At 40.1% G+C, this 22159-nt stretch overlaps 1 protein-coding gene across 4 annotated transcripts in view; it reads right to left on the bottom strand.

Moving 5' to 3' along the window:
- SLC44A1 (solute carrier family 44 member 1) overlaps window positions 1–22159 on the bottom strand; it is a 73239-nt gene that overhangs the window by 29258 nt on the left and 21822 nt on the right. For all 4 annotated transcript variants that reach the window (XM_050912663.1, XM_050912662.1, XM_050912660.1 and 1 more), the window contains exons 4-5: window positions 14367–14503; window positions 1934–2027 (exon numbers count right to left, since the gene is read on the bottom strand). In XM_050912663.1, coding sequence (XP_050768620.1) covers window positions 1934–2027; window positions 14367–14503 — 231 coding nt within the window. The remainder of the gene's footprint in view (window positions 1–1933; window positions 2028–14366; window positions 14504–22159) is intronic.

Below are 22159 nucleotides of genomic sequence, written 5' to 3'. Positions count from 1 at the left end.
GGAACGCCACTGCGAGCTGCTCTTCATAACCTCTACAGGGCAGCCCCTTGGCACAGCTCAGCACAGCTCGTTGATGGATAAATGCTGCAGGGAAAAGCTGGAGAGGTTTTCCTCTAGGGTCCTCTAACCAGCGAAGTCATGCTCTCCTGAGGCTGAGATACGCTAGGCATGCTTTCTGGAAGAAACATGTATTGCTGGCTGCATTGCTAGACTGCACTGCTGTGTCAAAGTTGGACATAATGCCTTGAAGCTGGAGGATCAGAGTCCATTGAGAGGTGGGGCCTCAACTGAAGGGCGTGAAGAAGCCTGGTCATCAAACAGAAAATATCAAGGGACAGTCCTCCCAGCATATGCTACCTCCATTCCATGGACCTAATGGGAATCAGATGATGGTTCATACCTCTGACAGATCAAATCTCAGAATAGTAGTGTTAGGTAAGTTCTCCCTGAATGCCTCAGCCTACAGGGCATTGGGTTTTCATTTGTTTGTCTCCACAGGATTCCATTTTCCTTCCAAATTACACTAATTTACTCAAATAATTTAACTACAAAAATCTGAAAACCAGAGTGGTTTACAGATACAATATTGGCCTTTTTTGCCTTAGGGCATTAAGTTCAGACTTTTCAATCTCAAAAATATTCAAATGTATTGTACATTTTATTCATACCAAAGAAAAAAGGGGAAATGCTCCACCTACACAATAGCTTTTCAAAAGTAACTCTTGAGGTGGTTTTTGTGAGGAATTTACATAGTGTCGTTAGAGCTTTGACACACTGTTCTATCCTTCTGTTTTCTTATTAAGCTATATTCATTCAGACTGAACGACACGGGAACACACAGTGAGAAAAGTCAATATAATTCTGGCAAAAATTAAGACTGACAAGCCTTTTCAGTATGCAAGCTGGCACCGAAGTTTTCATTTGTTTTTGTATTACAGCTATAACAGCTGGTTAGCTGCATGGAATATTAATCTGCTGTGGGGAAAAGTAAAAAAAGTTAATATTCCAGCTGCTCCTTATTATCACTACAATATAAACAAATTACTCACTGGAGAGGCTACCATGCAGACAAGAGAGACTTAGAATCAGAGTTTTTAGAACTGACACAATTATAACATTTAATAAAACCATAACAGAGAACTGTGCATAGGAAAAGACTCTGCATTTACAACCCACTACTGAATATGTTTGAGAAGCTAAACTTTGAGAAAACACGACATGGTTCTTCTTGAGTGAGTGGAATTACTGACAGAAGGGTGTGCACAACAGCAAACGATCACTTCTTTTCTCAACAATGTTCATCTGCACAGTTCCACCCAGCACAGCTAGCAGAGTTTCTGGAGCTACGAACTTTTCTATCCTACTTCACAAAAAGCAGTCTAATATAGTATTTTAAACAATAAAACTCAAATCAATCTGTTTATGAAATACAGTCCTCTTTTTGGTACTTGGCCATCCTCATATTAGTCATTAGGGGACTGAAAGAATAAAAAATGAAGCAATTTGCTAAATCTGACTGGCTGAAGTAAGGTATAAGAAATGAACACTGCAGAGAGGTGCGTGTCAATATACCCTTTTTCCTCCCAAAGATCCAAAGAACTCTGTAATTGTCTCTGATCTGCATTGCTGACAGGCAGCTGGCTATAGGGTGAAAGGCAGTAAAACAGCTGATACTCAGCACAGTGTCAGTTACATGAGACAGAGGAGAACTTGAAGATACCAGCTCAATACTCTCAGTAACACATGCATGGATAGTTTGGGTTTTTCTTTAAGAGTTGCTTTCACAATCTTTTAAAAACATGCGGCAGTAATACACTAAAACATCCACCTGTAAGACAGAATAAATCTGTGCTGTGTATTTTCTAAAGAACTGTCACAAACAAAACAAATCTCTGCTCCCTCCACCCCCAATCAGACAAAATGTTAATATTACCTCTCTGGAACAGGATATTTAGGACATAACTTGGTGGCCCTTGGGTCTGTAGTGTATTCTGATGGCTGTAGTTCATAGCTACACAGAGTGGATCCTGTTGAGAAGGTGGGAAAAAAAAGAAATCAAATATTCCTATTCTTTGCAAACGGTATTAAAACTGATATAGGTCCTGATTCTGCAGCTCCTCATGTTATTACCACAAACCTTCTGTAATGGAACAGTGAATCAAGCCCAACACACGCTTCAGTGTAACAGAATGACACTCTCCATCTAGCTTTGGGTCTTCCAACATTTGTGCATTTGAGTGGAAAAGGCTAATTCAATGTAAACAAGAAGGACACAAAGCACTTTAAAGTCACCCTCTCCTGCTACTCCACCACGCTTTTTCTTGATCATTTTTAGTGCATGGATATTGCATAAGACAATATTCATTATAGAAAGAAAACATTCAAGTGTTTTTCATGGGTTTTTTTCTGTTTGTTTTCAAAATACAACCGGTCTATAGACTTCAGGGAGAGGAACAAAGGAACCAAACTGCTGAAGTTAGAAACTTGGCTGAAAAATGACACAAGCTCTGCATTAGATGTCCAAAACTTGTAACAAAGCTGAACTCTCTCCATAAACAGATTGGTACAGTGCAATAAAGATCAAGTTGCCTACAACAAAATTAAAACATAATTTAAGGTTTCCTTAGTACCTGACACTTGCCTAATGGAAGTACATTACCAAGACAGATCTCCTTCCATTTGTCTATAATCAAGATAGTGAACATCTGAGCCAATGCATCTAGGAATATAGCAACTGTCAAATCAGATTGGAGCAGCAGTCTCTCAGAAACTGGAGGAAGAGTTAAGAAAGCCTCCAACGGTATAAGCTGCCTATCCAAAGATGAGTTTCTTCCCAAGCTTGTTCGCTAACAGATTGCTTACTCCCCAGTGCAAGGGCTCTGGATACATAGCCTTTAGTTTCCTTTTTTCCTACATAATAAACTAAGGACATCTTGATCATCCCTATAAATATTCAATTCCTTCCATTATGAAAGTCTCATTTCCAGAAATACTTTGTAGCAGGGAGTTCTGCAAACTGGATCTGGATAACACATACACACTTTTACCCAAATTAAACCAAGACTTTTGACAGCCTTATCTTGGCCTGCGTGACACCAAACAGAAGTATTATTTGTAGAAATTGTAGAATATTATTTGCAGAAATCTTGTTTACCATTACCACATTGCTACCTCTATGAAGAGACATCTTCAATTTACAGACTGAAAGAGAAGACAGAGAGCAGCTGAGCAAGCTATCCCATACAGTCTCTGGAACACTACTTAAATACCACTTCTATGAATTAGTTTTTTGGGGGCAGGTCCAAAACACCAAATACACCATTGAAGAAAGTTAGATATCCTGCAAAGAGAAGGTATCAGGTAAAACATCTGAACTCCATTTTCAATTATACTGTTTATATGAATCCTTATGCCTCTACTTGCTTATGGAAAACATGGCATCAGATAAACAGTCATCAGACAAAACTACCTTCCTTACATCGTAGCTGTAAATGTAGTATCTGAAAGTAATTATTATTCTTTTTGGACAAAAGGCTCTATACTGCTGCAAAATTTTTTAGTATGTTCTTGTAGATATGAAAACTTCTGGATCAAGTGCATTTACAAACAACTCCAGAATTTGATGGAGGGGCAGCAGTAGAGAGTGTCACATGTTTATCTTAAAAACAGAAGGAAAAAGAAGATTGTAGATATTTACATTTATTGTATTTTGTTTTGAATATAGGCCAAAAGCTAAGTTATAAAGACGGTCGACAGCCAGCTGAATATGAGCTGGCAGTATGCCCAGGTGGCCAAGAAGGTCAATGGCATCCTGGCTTGTATCAGAAATAGTGTGGCCAGCAGGACTAGGGAAGTGATTGTCCCCCTGTACTCGGCACTGGTGAGGCCGCGCCTTGAATACTGTGTTCAGTTTTGGGCCCCTCACTACAAGAAAGACATTGAGGTGCTGGAGCGTGCCCAAAGAAAAGCAACAAAGCTGGTGAAGGGTCTAGAGAACAAGCCTTATGAGGAGCAGCTGAGGGAACTGGGGTTGTTTAGTGTGGAGAAAAGGAGGCTGAAGGGAGACCTTATCGCTCTTTACCATTACCTGAAAGGAGGTTGTAGCAAGGTGGGTGTCCGTCTCTTCTCCCAAGTAGCAAGTGATAGGATGAGAGGAAACAGCCTCAAGTTGCACCAGGGATGGTTTAGACTGGAAAAATTTCTTCACCGAAAGGGTTATCAAGCATTGGAACAGGCTGCCCAGGGAAGCGATTGAGTCACCATCCCCGGAGGTATTTAAAAGACGTGTAGACGTGGCGCTTACGGACATGGTTTAGTGGTGGACGTGGCAGTGTTAGGTTTACAGTTGGACTTGATGATCTTAAGGGTCTTTTCCAAACTAAATGATTCTATGATTCGATTCTATGACGAGAACAAGAAGTTCTATTCGAAGAAGTGGGCGGGCTGTATGTGGACAACTGTATACAGATTGTACATACAGAATATTCGGTGCCAGTTTGGTCATTTTACCATTCAATACTAACAGTGCTGAACCACAGTTTAAATATCTTATGCAGAGGCCCCCACACCTAAATAAGCCTAAGGGACACAGCTGATCCATGGATGCTCATGCTCCCTTGTGACTTCTAGCAGTTCAGGCAGAAAAGAAATATGTAGGATTTGCTACAGCCAGGGAAGGCGGTTCGAGGCTCTTTGCACAAGTGTCTATCTGAAGACCTTCTGTTTGGATCACAAACGTAAGCCAAGCAAAATCAAATGCCAGATCATGATCTGCACACAGGTCACAAGCCACTGAAGTAGGACTTGCAGACTAGGGTAACCCAACAAATCCCTGGCTGTGGAGGAAACTGGAGACACCTTGCCAGATCCCTCTGGAACCCAACAGCATGTTCCCTCCTGTCATGCAATGGAGCAGTGGATGGCTCTAGCTGCCATTATCATCTCTTGCCTGGGAACTGCTCCTGGGGCTCCTTTGGATCATTTCGTTTCAGCTGTCTACCTCAGATAGCGTGCTTCTTTAGACTCCCAGCCAAGCGGAAAAATATTTTCATGGAGCTTGTCAGACAAGGGACATCAACCACCCTGCATCTAAAGAAACTATCAGTCCAATAGCTGAAATAATGCCCATGAGATTTATTTGTCCTTTTGTCCTACATAATTAGCAGAATAAATTTTTGCTATTCCCATAAATATTTCTTTCTTTATATTTTAAAAACCTTCCAACTTCTCTAATACTGTGTAGGAGAGTTTTACAACCCAAATGTGTGCTTGAGTAATGTATCACTTTACATCAAACTTAAAGATTTCTTAAGAAGACTCCCTATGCATCAATAAATAGAAGTTTGAATTTTATAAGGTGAGAGTGGGAAGAATGGACTGCTTTGCCGAACTTTCCACCCCATACTACTTGTTCTGGGTTAGTAGAGACTGTCTTAGCACAGCCAGTCTTATTATTGCTGTTTGAGTTTGCAAGGCCTGCAAAAGTTCAAAGAAGAATTCAAGGCATCTACCTTGGTGAGATAATTAGTTTACCAAAGACACTACTATTATTCCTAAATTATTATCACTCGTAAATGTTTCAAAAACATCATGGGTAGAATTCAGAGAATGAACTAAAAAATCATTACAGTAATACATCCTTTGCTTCCTACAGCAATGCATATATTTCTTCTGGAGAAATCATTAGGCGAATGACATCAAACTGTCCTACAGGGAGTCGATTTGAGATCCCAACATGTTGTAACCTTAAAGAAAAATACTTCCCAGCTATGCAGAGCAATAGTTGCCAGGCTACTGGTGAGCACACAGAGTTTACTGGTCCCATATTTGGTGCTTTCACCTACAAAGCAGTATCCTGGAGACACAACACAGCTTCTGTTCCATAGTTTCTTTTTCATGAATAGAGTTGCTCCAGCCATTGGAATATTTTGGGGCCATGACTGGAGCAAAGTATATCAAAAGACAAACTTTCCTTTCAACCTTAGCCTAACCATAGGAATGACAGCCACCATTTCCTTTAAAAGCCTTCTTTCTGTTTTGGCTAGGCTTGGATTAGTAAGAAGCTAAACAGCCATTATCTCTGGCATTCCTAAAGCCAGCTACATTTAGCACAAATTATGTAAAGATGCTGTAGAAAGCCAGGACAAAGAGGGGGGACCAAACTCTTACTTCAAAGATTCTTTCCAACTGAGAAGGCAAATTATTAAAGGTCTTGTGTGCTCAGAGGACACAGTGCACAGAACAACAAGATATAACCCCCTGCTTTCCACAGCAGTACGGTAAATAGGAAGTTCCATACTAACCCAAGGTGGTTAGATAAAACTACTTTTAGAGACCAGAGCTCCAGTACAGCTTTCCTTCCTGTATTTCCTGTGTTGTAAACGAAGATGCAAACCCCATCCTACATAAGCATCATTATTAATACCAAAGCTTACAGCTTGAGAAATGGTAAGGCTTCCTAAGTCATTTGCTAAGAGGACCAGCCCACAGAGGAAACCACTGACATTAATACTGCCTGAATGATAGTGGTGGAAAGCACATCAGGGGTCTGGATCCCATTCTGAGCTGCTCAGCAGTGCCTACCCATCTATTAACACTGTTAGCAGGAACTAAAACAAGGACTTTCAGATCTAAAAACATGGACTTACATTCAGAGTCAAGGATTTAAGCAGAAAAATACAGAACTATGCAGAGACACCTGGGATAGCTTCAGTGCCAGGAGCAGAACAGTCACCTTAGGAGCTTAGGAGTATGTTCTGCTTAAGTTAGGCATGGCTCCAAGAAGCTCCACATACCCCTTTTCACAGGCATGTGGCAAAGCACAGCCTAAGAGACTAGAAACCAGTGTTTTGATAAGGTAATTTATATGATCTTCCATGTATGGTCTCACCATTCTGAGTCTGACTGACAGTATGCATGTATGTGACATAACTGTCTTCTAAAAGACCGTATGATGAAGCAGAGATCATAGTTCAAAAACTCAACATCTTATTCCATTTTAAGGATTCTCCCTCCTTCTCAAGCAACATCCTATTAGTCCATCAGTAACGTAAGTCCTCTAACACAGGAATCAAACTCCAAATAATCACAGATACAGAAACGTGCAGAAATGTTAGCAGGAATGGGACTGTTGTGTTGAAACTACAACTGTGGGTTTTGGGTGTTTTATGAGTAAGTGTCACCAATTAAAACACAGCTAACACTGTGAACACATGACTCACAGATGATTATGCTTGACCAACCCACACAATACAGGCTAGAGGTATTGACAGCTGGATATTCACAAAGGTGGAGTTCACTGGTATTCAGGAAGGACAAGGCTCCCACACTCTCACAAGGATGAAATTCTTAACATTTTTCTACTTTTCTCACTCCAGAGCTTGCCTCAAATCTATCTATCGAACTCTACCAGCTCTAAACTGTTAATCTGAACCACATGACCGGTCCAAAGCTTCATGCAATGAGACAATTTGGTACACTACCATTAATTGCATATTATCTTAGCATATTATGGACTAACAACATGGCATAGAAAAGTGGAAGCTTAAGACACTGGCTCATGTATCTGTAGGGAATTCTGCTGCAAATTCCACAGCCAAAAACCACAGAATAGGTAGGATGCCAAGCAATACTTCCACAGAAGGTGGTAAGTTACTATCCATTGCTGACTTCTGCCAGTAACAGAGAAGAATGCTGCATGACCTCATAAAAAGCGTACCTATGGGGAATAATAACAAGATCCTCTCTTCACAAACTCTTGCCAAGTAGAAAAAGGTTCAGGCCACCATGAAAGGAAATACACTGATGCTGACCAGACTTTCTTCATTCTTTGTCTGCTAGGTCTGACAACTGTAATTATACCCTGTCTACAACTATAGGAAGTAATTCTACTCAGAACACAAGCACTAATAATACATAAAGTTTAGGCTTGTATAAATTTCCTATTTGCCTACGGGTTTTTAGAACAACAAAAACATTCCAGAAGCAGACAAGTTCATATTTGATGCTTCATTTAGGAATGAAGTAGCATTTAGCTGTGCACAGATTAGCATCAGAGCTGGAAATGAGTGAGAAAACAAGAACTCCACTTCTTAGCCATTGATTTGTATATGGCCTGAAGTAGCAGTTAATGTGGAAGCATCAGAGGACTGCACAAACATACCTAAACATTGCAGCTATGCCTTTTGCAAATGGCGCGGGAATTGAGGCAGAAGGCCAAACAAGGATAGAGCTGAACCTTAACACCTAAACCTGATTTCTGGGCCTGAGTAGAGCCTAGAAAAACAGTGATGCCTTGAGATGAGCCAGAAGGCACAGGACAGACCACTTTGCAGTCAGGACTTCTCAGATTAATATGACAGATTTGTTCTCAGTGAAGAAAGCAAGCTTCATTCTCTAGATCTATCCACTGGTGCCTTCCAGAAGCACCATGTGTGTTTTAAAGGAAGGAAAGTAAGGATTGTACATATCTAAACTTCTAGTTGTTGCAGAGAGACATACCATCACTTATTTAAAAGACTGAGCATCAGAGGGCAGGAGAAATTACAGCTTGCTTTCATAAATAAATGTGGGACTGAAGTGAAAGTAAGTATTCTCCAGCACCTGTAAGAACGTTGCAAGAAAAATCCAACACAAAACCCCACTACTTAGGTGTTTATGCATCTCCAGAATTGAAGACCACGAAGAGAACTACTGAGATAGCTAAGCACAGCTCCTGTTACAACTAACCGTATGTTAAAAAAAAAAAATCCTAGAGTCAGAATTCATATACATATATTTTGAGTTGTAATTAAAAAGCCCAGACTATCCCCTTCTCTATCCCCCATTCTTATGAACACTACAGAAAGTTGAAAACAGATATTAATTTACCCATTCCTCCACTCATTTCTTCCAGTGCTAAATAAAATCAGCTATTCTGGAATCAAATTAAAAATCCATCTAGTCCAGTAGCAGATGTTTCCCCTACTGTATCTTTAGCTCTCCGCCACTTATAGCTCAAGGATATCCTTGAGTACTAACCTCCTATTAAATATCCAAACACTATTATTCTAACAGTTTATCTTTTGGTATCTAAAATATCCTCATGGCAGTAAGTTTCGTAAATTAACCATAACTCGTGTGGGAAAAAATCTGGCTCTTTGATGCCTAGTAATTTCATTTTTGACCTCTAGTTTCATATTACTCAGGTTATGAGATCAAGGAATAATATTTTTTTAACCTTCTCTAAGCTATTTCTGCTTTTAATGACCTTACTCTTCCTGATAGTTTTCTCTTTTCCAGGCAGAAGAATCATTGGTCTTTTCTTGTGATCATCCTCGATTCCCTTCTGAGTATGTGTACACATAGTGAGAATATACATATACCTGTGTGCGTGTGTCTAAGTTTAAAAAAAGTTAAGAAAACTCTTTGTCAAGGAAGGACCAGAACACAGCCTTTATGATGCCAACAGAGCATGAGTTCACACAAAATACAGTCCCTATTTTTTTCTCTTCACAATTAATAAACATTACACTTCCGGACAATGCTGCGCCTCCACCTAATCCTCTCGCTATCCTCAATAGCTTCACAATCTCTTTCCCAAGTAGCAATAACCATTTTAAAGTAAAGCACTAAATGCATAACAATGGTTGTTTCCCACCCCTTCGTTCTGCAGGCATTCTTTTCCATTTGACATTTTATTCCACTGCAATTGATATCAGATTTTTTTCATGTAATTCTAAATAATTCAGTAGCCACAGCAAGATTTATTACCTCACTGTTCCTCCCCCTTTCCAAATGGTTTATTAATGTAATCAATAACACAACACAATATTACTGGAGGACTCCACATGCAGCCACTTTCTGTTGTGCAAACAATTTCATTCTGACTACAGTATCAATTTCCAACACAAAACAACCCTGACGGGCAGTTCTGGTAACAAGGTAGAGTAGCAGTGGATGACTCCATATCTCAAAACCAGTCATAGTGTACTTTTATTCCAGCCATTCAAAAAATGACACTCAAAATTAACATACGCAGGTTCCCAAAGACCTTGTGGTGCAGAATCTCTTTAACCATAAGATGCCTATAACTAATATGGTACACTACAGGCTTCAGGAAAATCACGAGCAAAGGATTAAGTTTTAACCAGCACACTTTCACTAAAATCAAAGTATGCAGGGGAAACAAGCAGAAGAAAAACATCAGAAGCTGGCAGCAACCAATGTAACTGCTGTTTCTAAGGCAAGTACCAATGGTAACTGCAAAGACGTACTTTGATTACTACACATGAAGATGTCATTATCTTCAGACAAAAGAAAAAAATCCTTTTTGTTTCCCCTATGGTTCCTTCCCATAGCTCAGACAGATGACCTGCTCTGACTTAGCCAGACTGATTTCCTTTATGGATTTCTTTCAGGTCAGTCTCTGTAGCAGACTTAATGTAGCTTTACCTCTGGCTCTAAGTCCACCCGGACCTCAACTAGCTACAGAATTCTGACAACTGAGATGCCTGCCAACGGGTTGTAAAATAGAAATTTCATTTCAGGTTCCTAAATCTGCATCCAGTCGTTTACACAACAGATAGGAGTGTTAGTTCCCACAATGACCAGTCAGTATAGTTATCATTGAATTGAACATGACAGAAATTGTGGCCACCTGTTTAGTGTTTCTTTTTAATAATGACATTTCATTATTCATTTGGCACAGTCATATATGAATTATATCTTCAAGGATATTTCAAAATGCTTTGGCAAGCCCTTGAAAACAGCACTGCAATATTTCATGGACATTAAGTTTTGAAGCATCAATCAGCCTTCTGGAAAAAAAAGCTTTCAGTCACATTACTCAAAATGCATAATTTTTAAGTCCCAAGACCAACAAAAATATTGAATCCCAAGTACTCCCTGCTTGAGGTGTTCTGCTGGGTGAGAAAATCCTGGGGAGACCAGCAGCAGCCAGTTCACAATATACAACATTCTCAGTTGTGTCCAGTCCATAGCTCTACAAACTCAAGTATCAGCATGGCTGCGTCAGAACAGTATTAGAACATGTTCTCAGCCAACACTGCACCCTTCTGCATCACCTCCAGGAGTTGCTCCAGAACATTCCTGTATTTTACAACTTGCACCTTTGCACAGGCTGAGCGGTCAACGACCCAGCTTTTTCCTTCCCTTTTTCCTCCTTTTTGTAAAAGGTCCCAACTGGTTCCCAGTGTTCTGGGTGTCAATTATTCTGAACAGATTAAAGACACATACTTTCTTGTTTTCCTAAAATCAGCCAGGCTTTGTAAGGGACGGACTTCTCCTCTCTTAGATGGGAAGGTACCACAAATGCAGGATCTGACTGTGGGAAAACAAGTAGGGTGGGGGTGGGAGTGAAGTTACTGTCCTGAAATGGTGCAGCGTTATTCACCAAATCAGCTCCTTTTCCCAAACTACAGCAGAATAACAAGTGCATCATTACCGATTCAGGAAGCCAAAAGGCTGCTTTGTCATGAAATGATCTTCACGCCTCAAGCAAGCATTTTCCCTGCCCTAAATGCTTATTTATAATCTTGCTTACAGAAAAATACAAGCTGTACTGCACAATAAGTAAGAGCTCTGCCATAATTGCTCTGAACCTTAGGGGTTGGCAGTTCTGTCATGTTGTGTACCAGCACTAAAGTGCCTGTCCCACTTTGGGAAAGACACCATAAATGCTAAGCTAGCTGGAAGATCATACCTGGTATTGATAAAATCATTAATCAATATAAGGATGTTGTAGTATGTTTTACTATGTTACATCTTTTGACAAAGATGTTTCGATAAAAAAAAAAAAACTTTATTTGAACTTACCATACCACCTCTTGATGGGCTGAGGCACAACAGAGGATTTCTTTGGTAAGGAAGGGTTCTTAAACAGTAATTTATGAAAGAATTCCAAGGTGCATGGACAAGTAAGGTGATTTCAGGGATCGCATGTGAGCCAGGTGAAAATGGCTAACTCTTCAAATGCACATGCAACAACCTACACAGAGACTATCTCCAGCACAATTGCTATTTTCAGTTTGCAGGAAGGGTTAAAGCTTTCAGAAAGGCTCAGCAGAGCAAAATTAAAAGTTGACTGCGTTCTCTACCCATATATTTAAAATATTAAGGTGGTTTTCTTGTTGAGTGTTAGAAGTTGCAAGCTGGGAAAATTCAGCATTGATTATCACAAGAAACCAAACACATATGTCTTGCCCTCCTTCTTCTTCAGAACTTGACAGCTGAACTCTAAATTCTAACCAGATATCATCACAAATACAGAAATTGCAATTAAGCTCTGGGCAGTCATGTTCAAAGTCCTCAGATTTCCTTATTATCCTTTTTACAGTGGAGTCTATGGTCACTTGAAACAGACTGCCAAACATAATCCCAGTATTAATTAATTTAAACTCACTATCATAGTTACAAAGTGGCTCTCAGAAAAATGATTCTGTTTACTGAGTACTATAGTTTTGGTACCAATTCACTGTTCTTGCTCTATTGCAAGATTGAATCGTGCTTGAACTTTTACTATACATATGCAACATTTAAGGTGATCAATACTTAAGGTGTTCATTTGCTGCAAACAATCACTTTTTGGAACCTGCACAGGTTGGTGAACATTTAAGCAGCAACATAACCATGAGGATGACAATATTTCTCTGAACTGTGTGATTCCAGTCTTGCACAGAGTTCATCTACAAAAGGAAAGCTCAGTTTAGTTTAATACCTGTTTTTGATAAGTCCAATATCATAAGGAAAATTAGGAATTGAACTCATTAATGATTCTGTTCTGCTGTAACACCAGGTCTCATACTTTTGACCAAGCTTCTGTAAACTGAAACAATTGGTTGTGATATTAATTAAAAAAAAAAATTTTTATCTTTAGGTTTTAAAATCTAAAACACTTAAGGGAGATACAGTTAGAATGGAGGATCACGAGGACAAGGCATAGCATGTTTTAGGAAGAGTGTTTTTTGGTGTAGTTTAAAAGATGGTTATACTGAATGTATTTCAGGCACAGTTAATAACAGACTTGACTTATAAACACAGAAACAATGTTTGTGGTAAAACAAGGCATGGCTGCATTTCATTATTTCATGAGGTACTTAAGAAACTCCACTACTAATGACCTTGACTTCACACCAACAAATAACTGGGCTGCATTAGTTAAGAAAAACACAGCATGCTCAGATAAGGGGTAAAGAGTAAAACTGTAGATACTGGCCAAATTCACTGTGGGCTTGTATTCGACAACAGTGCACAGATCACATGAGGAAGCTACCATTCTGAGACTACCCACTGCACTGTGCTGGCACAGCTGGTTGTGCAGCTCCACACATGCTGTAATGCCACGTGATAGTTCAGCTCCCTGATTCAGGCTGTCAGACACCCAGCTGCACGGGCACAATGCAGTGGGAGGCCCAAGGGCACCAACAGTGTCCTAGGGCCATTTCAAGTCGCTCTGTTTTCAAACAAGAAGTACTCACATAACCTGTACCAGAACAGAAATCAACGTTTCATTTCCTTCTGTGATAAGTAATCAGTTTCACTGGTTTGAACTTTGTCACCCAGACTGACTCATCATTAGCCAAGTATCTTGCAAAGAAATCTTACTGCAGCATTTTAAAAGACTAAGAAGGAAAGTTTAGGACAAAACATTCCCACTTGAATAGCTGAAAACCTCTGACATTTCCTCAAATTAAGTTTTTCTTTACTTTCTTTTGGAAGGTCCAAAAGTTGGTTACCTCTCATGCTTTTTATTCCATACAGCGTTAAAATATGAATTAAGCTAGTAATATCAGTATTATTACTACAGAGAAAAAGTACTCCTCTTAGGGGAGATGGGGTACAATATTTCATTTGTTAATCCAGTTAGCTTCCTTTACACTTCTTTAAAAAAGAAAAGTGTAAGAAAACAAAAGAAACAGGAACTGCACTGTAGCACTGAATGAAAGCAGGAATATTTTCACATCCACAGCCATACTCTGTGCAGCAAGTGCCGTTCAATAGCAGTTTTGCTCTCACTAACCCCATACACATGAGGACATTTCACCAGCATTACTGTTGAGCAGCAATGTCAGAACATTTCTGTAGAAGTTGAGAATATACACTGTAGTCAAACATTCCCTCAAATTCATGTTACACTTTGTACTCCTGTTCTAACAATGAGCTTTCAAAACTGTCCAAGACATGAGAGAACAGAAGCATATTAATACTCTAAGATTTAGTAAAGTTTTAGCTTAATAAAAATATCACATTATTTCTATTGATATTTCTTAATACATATTTCATTTTTAGTTCAGCTAATGCACAAGTCTTTTTTTAATCCTATGAAAATATCTGGTACACGAACAAAAACAGACATGCTTTTTGCATACCATTAGTTTCTGCAAATTTCTGAATATCAGCCAGAGTTTTTAGTTCTTTCCTTGGGCAAGCTGATACACACAAAGCAAGAGACTTGATCCTCTGATGTACTAGATCAATGTTGCATGGATCCAAGAAGAACACATACCTTGGGAAGAAAAAAAGGTAAATTACTTCTATGTTAATTAACAATTACACTGAACAAAATCAATTTAATTTCAAACTAAAGGATTCAGCTAAGACTAACCTTCAGTCTACCCAGAAACACAGGAGATTTGATATTATCATCATTGTGTGGGTCAAAAGAATTCATGTACTCAACATATGCACCACAAATATATGGTTATTTACATACTTCTGGATCACACAGAAAGGATGTTTAACTCTACCAGATTCAAGTCCATTCAAATGGTGCTGTTCATAAAAACAGCAGCACTTCTACCATGCCTCTTCACAGATACGAGTCTAAACATTCACAAACAAAGCTTCACTCCAACCTTAAACTTGGCTTCAAGATTTCCAACTTTTTCCAAAAAGACCCAACAAACCCCATAAGGTTATACTTATGCTGCAAAAGTCCATGGCAATTTTAATGAATACACATAATACCAGTAATTAAGAACAGCTTTTTGGTTTAGATTGATTTTCCACACCACTGGTCCATACGACTGAGCAGATTACTTTAGTATTTAATTTGAAATAAAAATTGTTCAGATATTTCAAGTAGAACTATCTAGTGTTCAAGTGCAGTATTTTAAAGAGATTCTATTTGCTGACTTTCCATGATGAGTCACTGTCATTTAAAAACCCAATGCGTGAAGTACTTTTTATAGCTTTCTAGCTAACATCTCTTCTCCTGGATATACAGATTTCACCACAAACGCTAACCCTACAGTATTGTCCATTCATGGTACAATACTGTCCTGTATGCAGAATGTTTTTCTATTCTGAAGTTGAACAAGTCTTTCAAATTCCTACAATTCTGGTGAAATACTATGCATTGAAATATCCTCTTCATATTATCTACCATCATCATAGGAAAACAGTAACAAACCGCCATATAAAATGCCATTTTTAATTTTGCAGTCCTCACGATGGGAAATCATTCTGTAATCAATAAAAATCCCTTCTGCTCCTAGGAAGCATTTAGGTCCTGCCTGAACACTTTCAGTCTATACGCCAATTGCTGTCTAACTTTCCCCCACAGAAAGACTGTTCTATTATCCAGTCTCAGTATACAAGAATTATTAGTACAGTCTTACTTCCTGGAAGTCCAACAAAACTCATGTCATCTATATCAACTGTAATGTGGTAATAGACTACTTGCATTCTTAAAACATCCTCTTTCCTTGTCCACACCTCTACGAAAATTATTCAGTACTATTTCTGGTTTTTTACTTAATACATACTACACATCTCAGGACTCCATAGATCATGAAAGTCTAAGAAGCAAATGAAAACATGAAAGCTTCTGTCCTGCAGACGCAGCCAAAGTAACTGCATGTGAGCAATAAGCCACTAATTCCACAGTTTTCCTTTATTTCAAAGGAAATACTCTTGAGTTGATACCAAGACATACAATACTTGTGTTAACTAGACACTCCTGTTTTAGCTTCCTCTTCATCAGGGCAAGTTCCTGCAGTTGCTATTCCATACCATAAGGGTACGTGGAAGGAGAGTGTCCGCTCCTTTGAGGGTATCTGGTCAAAGGAGCTACAAACATGAACCTACAGAGTCAAACCTGACCGACACATGGTAAGGGGAGGTTGTGATGGGAACAAACCTCGTCAGTCGCCCTCATTGGTAAGGATATGTGGAGTGTGAGAATTCTTATCTTTCAGTAAGATTCTGGCTAAGCATCTTGCCAAATTGTGATGATAAGGAGAACGAGGGAGACACTCAGACATAAAACTTGACCAATTGGTGTTAATGAAAACAATAACCAGAAACAAACCGGGTCAATCACAGTAATTGATGGGCTATCAAAAAACTGCAGACAGGGACTTTGCAACTGGTAAGGATGCAAACCCGAAGGTGCAGGATGCAGGAGGGGTCAGTGGGACTGTGCCAGCTGCTGAGGGAATGTGCATGGGACAGGATTCAAAGAGAAACGGAGGGGGGAGGGGGGCGGCGGCGCAGAACAGAGAGAAAGGGCTGTAAAAGGGGATGGTTGCATGTAAGCCAGTGTTGGTCAGTACATTGGCCTGACCGAGCCTGATGCCTGATCACTGCAGTCTGTCCTATCCTTTTACTAAATCCTTTCTTAACTCTCTCTCTGCATAATTCCAGTCTCTATCCCATGTGCACGGATGCTGCAAGTGCTGCAAGGACTAAATGCCAGCTACTGGGGGGACCAGCGTGATGGATTTGGTGCCAGCAACTGCAGTCAGACCAGGAGTTTGGGTGCCCCAGGCCTGTGGTGTCAACTACCAAAGTGAGTTGGGTCTCAGTGCCAGTGACTGGGGCAGGGAGGGGTCTTGGCCACCAGCCACTGGGGTGGGAACAATGTGTGTCCCCAAAAAAACAGCTACAGAGGTGAAGGGCTCAGTGTAGGTGGCTGGGGCAGGACCATGGGTCACAGCCCGTGTTGGCAGGGGCTGAGCATCTGTACCTTCCCCAAAGCAGGTGTGTGCATGTCTAATTCACCAGCAAACTCCAAGCTGTACCAGCTGGTGCGTACGAGGCTCTGGGTCCAGGCAGAGGTGTCAGGTGGGCGGAGGGTCTCTGCTGGTATCTGGGGGGACCTGTGAGTGTGGGGTGCCTGTGGGACAAATATGTGAGTTTGCTAGTGAGCACCAAGCTGGACCAGCTGCTGCGTAGGGGGGACCCATGGGGTGGGTAAGGGGGCCTGGGATTGGGGCAGGTGTGCCGGGTGGGCAGAGTGGCTGTGCTGGTACTTGGGCGATGCATAAATGTGCATGTGCTTGTGAACCTGGAGAGTCATGTGTATGCCTGCACTACTGACCTTCTGTCTCTGCCAGCCCATGAGGAGGAGGGGACGTGGCTGTCTGTGCTTATGTTTATGCGAGCCCTGCATTGTGGGTGCTGTTGAAGGCAGTGCCTTGTCAGTGCCAGTCCATGTAACCAGCCATGTCAGTGTCCCATGTGTGTCTGTCCATCCACATCCCTCAGCCCAGGCAGAGACCCTGGGTCTCTGTATGGGGCTGGGCTCCAGTGGCTGGACAGGAGGCTCCTTCAAATGTCATTTAACAAGTGTTACCTAAGGAAAACAAGTCAGGAATGTCGGCATTAACAAGCTAGAATCCAGCCCACTTCTACAGTGATTTAAACTCAAGGGCCAAGCTACAATTTCAATGGCCAGAAGAAATCAGAGTATTTTGTAAAATAAACTACAATTTTAACTCAAGCCTGGAAATTTAGAAATACAACGCAACTGTAGTGCCATATGCAGTTTTGACAGAAGTGTGCTGTGTTGGCATACTCTTAAACAGACACATGTAATTCAAACACTGCACTGCATGGTTCAGAGACAGTTCTGACAGCAATAAGGCAGCTGCAAAGCAAACTCCAAGCTATCAAATCTGTGGCTTCAATCCATGGTCTAGGAAGACAAAAGTAAGATTTTAATTTCTAGCAGCTAAAACAAGAATCAAAATGCTAGGCACCAGCATTACAGAGAAAAAGGTATTTTGGTTTTTGTTTTTAGAGCTTAGTTATTGAAAGTAAGTGATTTTACTGCAGAAAATTCCATACTGTCACCACAGAACAGGTTTTTTTTCTCACTAGAAGAATGTACTTACATGCTTTGTGCTGCAATTTCAGTTATTTAGAATCAACAACAGACTAATTTGTTGACAAGAAAGTAACTTAGATCAGCAATACAAAGACTGAAGTAAACAAAGCAATCATATTGTTAGAGATGCTTCAACACTGCAAATTAAAACTTGTTTGCTATAGGAAATTCAGTGTATCAGATTCACAACCGAGGAACCGTCTTTATGAAGTATAAGCCCTGCAGAGAAGGACTTGGGGGTACTGGTGGACGAAAAATTGGACACGAGCCAGCAACGTGCGCTTGCAGCCCAGAAAGCCAACTGTACCCTGGGCTGCATAACAAGAAGCATGGGCAGCAGGGCAATGGAGGTGAATTCTCCCCCTCTACTCCACTCTCATGGGACCCCACCTGGCATACTGCATCCAGCTCTGGGGTTCCCAGTACAAGAAAGACATGGACCTGTTAGAGCAGGCCCAGAGAAGGGCCACGAAAACGATGAGAGGGCTGGAAGACCTCTCCTATGAAGAAAGGCTGAGAGAGTTGGGGTTGTTCAGCCTGGAGAAGAGAAGGCTCTGGGGAGACATTATAGCAGCCTTCCAGTACCTAAAGGGGGCTTATAAGAAAGGTGCAGAGAGGCTTTTTACAAGAGCCTGTAGTGACAGGACAAGGGGTAACAGTTTTAAACTAAAAGAGGGTAGATTTAAATGAGGTATTAGGAAGAAATTCTTTACTATGAGGGTGGTGAGACACTGGAACAGGCTGCCCAGAGAGGTTGGGGATGCCCCCTCCCTGGAAGTGTTCAAGGCCAGGTTGGAAGGGGCTTTGAGCAACCTGGTCTAGTGGAAGGTATCCCTGCCCATGACACGGGGGTTGGACTAGATGATCTTTAAAGGTCCCTTCGAAGCCAAATAATTCGATGATTCTTTGATCTTAACAATCCACTTTTCTGAAAATCAAAGTTTGTTAAAAGAACCTCTGAAATATGGCATGATGAAAAGGTTACTTGAGTAAAAATAACTGCACGTAGTTTTTAATATGTCTACCTCCTGTCACCATAATAAAAATTGGAAATTTTAAGCTCATCTTTAATTTTAAGCTGATTCCTATACATAAAGGAAAATAAGGAAAGAGTTTATTTAACTTTTCAAAAGCCTTGGTGTCTAAAGTAAGGTCAAGTTGTCCATCCTGAGGCATGTAATTCAAAATGAACTTCAGTACAACTTTCCAAAACGCATCATAACTTTTTTTTATGGATCTATAGGATAACCTTCCTTATGCTTTACTGCCTTTTTGAGCTTGTATTGCAATGTGCTTCTTTTTTCACTTTTGAAAGAAAAATCCAGATTTCTAGGCAAGTAATTAAAAATATTTCAAAATGACCAGAGCCGAGGGGGAGGGGGGGAGGGGGGGAGGGGGGGAGCAACAATTTTGGCTTCTGACTGATAGCTCACTAGACAAGCGTCCTATTACCTATTCATGCCCATGAGAAATACAGCAGTCTCCTCTTCCCTTGCAAAAACAGGAAGACAAAGCATCATCATTTTGTACACTACACCTTGATTCTGGAAGCACTGTGGCAAATCATATGAACAAGCCTATCTTACCTTCAAGTATTTTGTACGCTCTTACATTTGCCAGTGTCACTGACTTTCTGTTAGCCCTCAAGGCATGTCTTTATAGGCAAATGAGTACTTTACAGAACAACCTTTGGTGTGATCTACAAGCATCTTGTCACAATAACGGAGAAGTGAATTAAGTGATCACGCCCACTCCAAACAAATTATGGGTAGGGCATATACAGTTTCACTCAACCAAATTCTCTGTATGCGTGCTGCAAACTCTCCCTGGGTTTTCCCACTACCTAAACCCCAAGCATTTTCCTGAGTCAAAGGCACTTATTACGGTGAAGTGCCACCCTAACTCTTCCCGATAGCGGCACACGCACATCTTCTTGTACTTGAGTGAACAGCACAAACTGAATTCTGTCCAAGCAGCAAAGTATTGGTGATCAAAAATCAGACTGAGCTAGCATTTCAGGGACTTATATTTGGCTGCCATGGTCATCATTTATTTGCAAATAAAAGGTCATTTTTTAACCCCCTTATAACTGCGAGAACTTAAAAAGCAAGGAGCTTATTTGAAGCAGATAGGTTTAATGAGAATTCACTGCCAGGGCTAGACTATAATCCCATGTCTGACTCTAGAGCACAGCCTATTAAAGTCGTACTGTGCTTTCTTTGTAAAAATAAAAAGATGTCCAATTCACTCTTTGTTGACGAGACCAGGCTGTAAAATCCTCCTTCCCAACATTTCATGTCACTGTTTTCAGCGTATCTTGATGCACATGGATCAAATCATATCCCTGTGAGGACTCTGCTCTTCACCCTTACCACCCAGATTTCCATATCCACACAGATTACATCCATTTCACTTCCTCATTACAGTGCCTATGGGTTGCTGTCATTTACAAGGAAGAAAATGTTATTTTTACAGATGATTTCTCTTTTCTGCCTTGGACTGGGAAATGAAGACAGAATTACCCTGCAAGCAGAATGAAATGAGAATAACTTCATGTTTCCAGAACCACATTTGTAGAGCTTACAGCCCCTTCTTTCTCTACACAAACTGCAATGTACAGGCAGGAAGAAGAGTTTATTTTTACAGTCTGTCTGAAAAGTACTCCTATACAATAGCATTAAATACTCCCATGAACTGCACCTCAGACACTGCAGGAACTCCATCTGCTAGAGACAGATGCTAAAGCAGATAGTTTATTCTGAAAAATTGCCAAGCAAATTTAAAAAGCTATAGGGTGTGAGAGTGGGAAGGATCCCTTGCTTATATAAGAACTGGCCTCTTCCAAAGCTGGGTACCCTGGACTGTACCAGGTACTTCACTGTGAACAGTTATAGAATAATCTGCCTTGGTAGAACGTTTTTTCTCACTCTCAACCAGAGACGGTGATATACCATGTGAGTGTATCCATTCATTTGCTTAGGTCATGCCTCAAGCCGCAATACCTTTATTAGAAAAACATAATCCTTCTGAACCTTATTAAGACTTTGACAAGCAACAGGCTCTGTCTATTAACTGTGTTAAAAATAGTCTCTATTTTTATTTGCTGTCTTTCGATCTTGCCTTTACAAGAGGAAATCACTTAGCAGTGCTAATGTTTCTCCTCATGATGGCCTGATTTCTGTCAGATGTAGGAAACTATTACATTATTAATTGTTACATTTCAATAAGGTGTCTGAGTTTCTCCGCCTTCACACAAACTCATACACAATTTCTTTCTAAAGGTAAGTTTAAAATTATAACTTTAAAATTTGTATTTTCTCTTACAACACAAGAATGACAATTTTGTACTGAATACATCTGATTTTAGAAAGCACCGAAATTTTTATATAAAAAAAGTAGGAAAATTATGCTGCATAAGTGTTAAGCCCTTCAACCCTCCTGGAAGCTGTGATTACATTAAGAAATTATTCTTCTGACAGAAGAAATCTCTAAAAAGTTTCAGGCTATTTTATTTAACTCAAATTCTTCTGGTAACACACCAATTACCTAGCCACCTTAAATCGTAAATCAGATATTTAGAAATCTTTAGTATAGCAACTCAAAATAAGCAGATCTTAGGAAAGCATCCTTCCAAAATAATTCACAGAAATTATAGATTTTGTTAGTCTGAAAGTAAAGTGTGAAGTAAAAGGCTATCATACTTAGAAATTAAAGACTTTTTAGTTCTTTGAAGTAATCAACAGTGAAAGAAACATCTTTTTTGTCAATTAATACCACTGTTCTAAGGTTAGACTAAATAGTTTACTTTCTAGAGTCACACAGGCTGTACAGATGCACTCTGAGCACTGACTGGCAGACAGACCTCAACAGACGTTCAAACGTTTTCAACCTGTCAGTCCAGAATTCTTGTTACTCAGCTCCAGTACTACTACTGCAGTATGATGTTCTTCTGCACAATAGACAGGAAATACCTGTGCTGGTTCTGACCTGTAAGTATGTGTTTTAACATGATACTGCTTAATAAGGGTTGTGTGCTGCTTAAAAGTTTTG

Source organism: Gymnogyps californianus, chromosome Z (genome assembly GCF_018139145.2).
Source record: "Gymnogyps californianus isolate 813 chromosome Z, ASM1813914v2, whole genome shotgun sequence".
Classification (NCBI taxonomy): Eukaryota; Metazoa; Chordata; class Aves; order Accipitriformes; family Cathartidae; genus Gymnogyps; species Gymnogyps californianus.
The sequence above is the reverse complement of the archived record's forward strand: the minus strand, read 5'-3'. Positions and strand labels throughout refer to the sequence as shown.